The sequence below is a fragment of the Salvia miltiorrhiza genome, chromosome 8 (assembly GCF_028751815.1).
Source record: "Salvia miltiorrhiza cultivar Shanhuang (shh) chromosome 8, IMPLAD_Smil_shh, whole genome shotgun sequence".
NCBI classification, from domain to species: Eukaryota; Viridiplantae; Streptophyta; class Magnoliopsida; order Lamiales; family Lamiaceae; genus Salvia; species Salvia miltiorrhiza.
This window is the reverse complement of record NC_080394.1, coordinates 46,988,298-46,991,574: the sequence shown is the minus strand read 5'-3', so window position 1 is coordinate 46,991,574 and position 3,277 is coordinate 46,988,298. Positions and strand designations below refer to the sequence as shown.

The following is a 3,277-nucleotide window of genomic DNA, read 5'->3' as shown; positions in this document are numbered from 1 at the left end:
AACTTCAATCCAATGTAATGAAAACTAACATGATCTTCAATCCACAAAGCCAAAAGATGTTTGTTGATGTTTTAACTACTCTAAAACTAAGGGAAATCAAGTGAAAATCGCCTACGAGGCTGCTGGGGTCGAGAGTGGGGTGAAAAACCCTAAAAATCGACTTTTAAATGGAAAAAATGCGCCCAGGGACGGCGGCCGCCGTGGGTCGGCGGCGCCGTGTATGCCTTTCGCAGACTGCAATGCGCAGCGTTTTTGTTTTGGTCCGTTCTCCCTCGTTTCAAGTCGGATTTTGGATCCTTTTTCGCCTACGAACTCGTATCGAGACGAACTTCGATTCTTATTCAGACCAATCAACTAAATTCTGACTTTAGTTTTGTCCACATATCAATCAATTTGAGCATAAAATCCTGAGACAACAAAATTAGCACAAAAGCTCAAATCAATCAACTCTTGAGTGAAAGAGACCAAAATAAAAGTCAATATAAGACGTAAACACCCAAAAATTCATCACAAAATAGGGCTAAACAGCAGCCATCTGATATAAGAGTAAACAGGGGAAGTTTTTGGGTGAGAGCATACAATCTTCCGATAAAATGTATGAATCCTACCATTATGCGCAATATTGGAAAGCAAATTGGTGTGGTTGAGGAGGTGGATGAGAGGGCAAATTATGCAGGATGTTATGCTAGATTCAAAGTTAACTTTGATGTTACTACGCCTCTTCTTCGCGGTTTAACGATCTTTCTTGAAGCCAAACAATTGTGGATTCCTTTAAAGTACGAGAATCTCCCAACTTTCTGCTACAAATGTGGGGTCATGGGACATCATAGTCGTGCTTGTGATATAAATGTAGAAGATGATGAAAGTGGCAAGCAATTCGAAGACATCATTTATGGCCCTATACTCAAGGCCTCGCCTCTTAAGAGGCTCCGCCCGACAAAACAAAATCATGACCGTCCCAGAAAATCAAACCCTTTGATTGACCTCCAATGCCATGCTCATTCCCACCCTCCGGTCCATCCCTCCAAACCACGCCCGCCACCTCTATCCTCAAACCCTTCTTCACACCTTTCAAACCTTCCCGATCCTATGACCCTGTCCTCAAATGCTGATACTGTGAACTCTGATAGAAATCACTCCCACAAAATGCAGAAAGATAACACCTTCCCCCAGAAACATTCCTCATCCCCCACTAACCAAACACCTCCAACCAAATCGGAAGCCAAGATCAGCCAGGCCTTATCCAAGACCCAAACATCCCTTACTTCAGCTACCGAATCCCAACCGAAAGCCAGAGTCACTCCCCAAAACAGAGCCCCCTTCACTCCAACTGAAGCAATCATCCTTACTATTGATATTGCTAAACTCCTCAACATCGACCTACCTCCTAAACAACAAGCCAATAATACCCAAAAACCTACCCTCAAAACTTGGTCAAGATTCAACCGTTCCCCAACTCCAAAAATCCCAAAGGTTCATTCTTTAGCTAAACCAAACAGGAAACGCTACTTGGTTGAAAATGAGGGAAATACTTCCCCTTCAAGGGATGCTGCGATTGATATGGTCCAAAAACGTCTCAAAGGAACAATCCTAGATGATGATTCCACCACCTCAAATGCGACAACGGCGGAGATTGCTTCGGAGCAATCCTGCCGAGCACAATGAATTGCTTGGTTTGGAACTGTCGGGGGCTTGGGAACCAACCGACAGTTCGTCAGCTTGTTTGGCTTGTCAAACAAAAGAAGCCCGATTTGGTGTTCATTATGGAATCTAAACTTTTTGCAACTGATTGGACACCGGTTCTGTTGAAGCTTGGTTTTCTGAATCATTTTTTGGTTGACTGTGATTGTGATGGTGCTGGTAGAAAAGGTGGCTTGGGATTGTTGTGGTCGGAAGAGCTAAAAGTCGACATCAAATCTTCCTCTCTACATCACATTTTGGCAACTGTTGATAACCATTTGGATCCGGTTTGGGATTTCTGCGGCATTTACGGGTGGAGCCGGATGGAGGATCATCATCTGACTTGGACCCTTATGACTTCTCTTCTGGTGGAAGTGGGCGAAAGGTGGCTCTGTGGAGGCGATTTTAATGAGACTTTGTTTCACTTTGAAAAAAAAGGGGGCAATATGAAACCGGATGCGCGCCTTAATACTTTCCGATCGACTGTAGACGCTTGTGGTCTTGTAGATTTGGGTTTTGTTGGAGATCCTTACACCTGGACCAACAATCAAAAGGGGAAAGATCATATTCTTGAAAGGTTAGATCGCTGCTTTGGGAATGAGGCATGGATGGAAACTTTCCCGGGATATATGGTTTCATATCTCTTGCGCAAATCCAGTGATCATCGCCCTTTACTGCTCTCTGTGAAAAGTTCTGGAGAGGAAGAGAAGCCTCATCCTAGACCTTTTCGTTTTGAAGCTATGTGGTTCAAGGATGAGAGATGTAAACCTTTGTGCAGCCGTTTGTGGGAGATGGGTGGGCGAACTGATTCAGCTATGGACCTTCATCTTAAGATGGAGGCGATGGGAGTTGAACTTAAAAATTGGGAAAAGGCGGAGTTCAGTAATATTAGAAAGCGCTGCGCTGATCTTAGGAAAGAGTTAGATGATCTTCAAAAACACTTTAATGACTCTGATTCCAAAGATCAGTAGAAACATGTGGAGGATGAGTTGGATGGACTCCTCAAAAAGGAGAAAATCATGTGGAAACAAAGGTCTCGCGCGGACTGGTTGGCGGAGGGTGACAGAAACACTGGTTTCTTTCACAGGGTGGCGGAGGGGAGGAAAAAAAGAAACCATATTCGGGATATTAAACGGTTGGATGGTTCTTTGGTTCGGACACATGAGGAGCTAGATCTCACTTTCAGACTCTACTTTCAAGAACTCTTTACGGCCGGCCCTCCTCAGAATCCCGCGGATATCTTGCGCACCATAGAGCCCGCTGTGACAGATGACATGAACAACTTTCTCACCAATCCTTACTCAGCAGAGGAGATTGTTAGCGCTCTGAAACAGATGCCTCCCCTAAAAGCCCCTGGGCCGGATGGTATGCCTGCTCTCTTCTTCTCTTCTTGTTGGTCTTATGTTAAATCTGATATTATCCCTGTGGTCTTCAATATTCTTAACCGGGGGGCTGACCCTAGTCCTATTAACAACACTTTCATTTGTCTTATCCCTAAAAAGAAAAAATGCAGCACCCCGGCTGACTTTCGTCCCATAAGCCTTTGTAATGTTGTCTACAAGCTGGTTTATAAAGTTATTACTAACGGGCTTAAGAT

The 3,277-nt window shown here is 44.2% G+C and overlaps 1 protein-coding gene across 1 annotated transcript; it reads left to right on the top strand.

Annotated features, from left to right (window-relative positions):
* The first annotated feature begins 1,661 nt into the window (after positions 1–1,661).
* LOC130998561 (uncharacterized) lies at positions 1,662–2,651 on the top strand. Its single transcript, XM_057923976.1, has one exon. The coding sequence runs from the start codon at positions 1,662–1,664 to the stop codon at positions 2,649–2,651; it is 990 nt and encodes a 329-aa protein (XP_057779959.1).
* Positions 2,652–3,277: the final 626 nt, after the last annotated feature.

Bases quoted from the DNA above. Each gene is read 5' to 3' on its own strand.
- LOC130998561 (XM_057923976.1), top strand. From the start codon at position 1,662: ATGAATTGCTTGGTTTGGAACTGTCGGGGGCTTGGGAACCAACCGACA.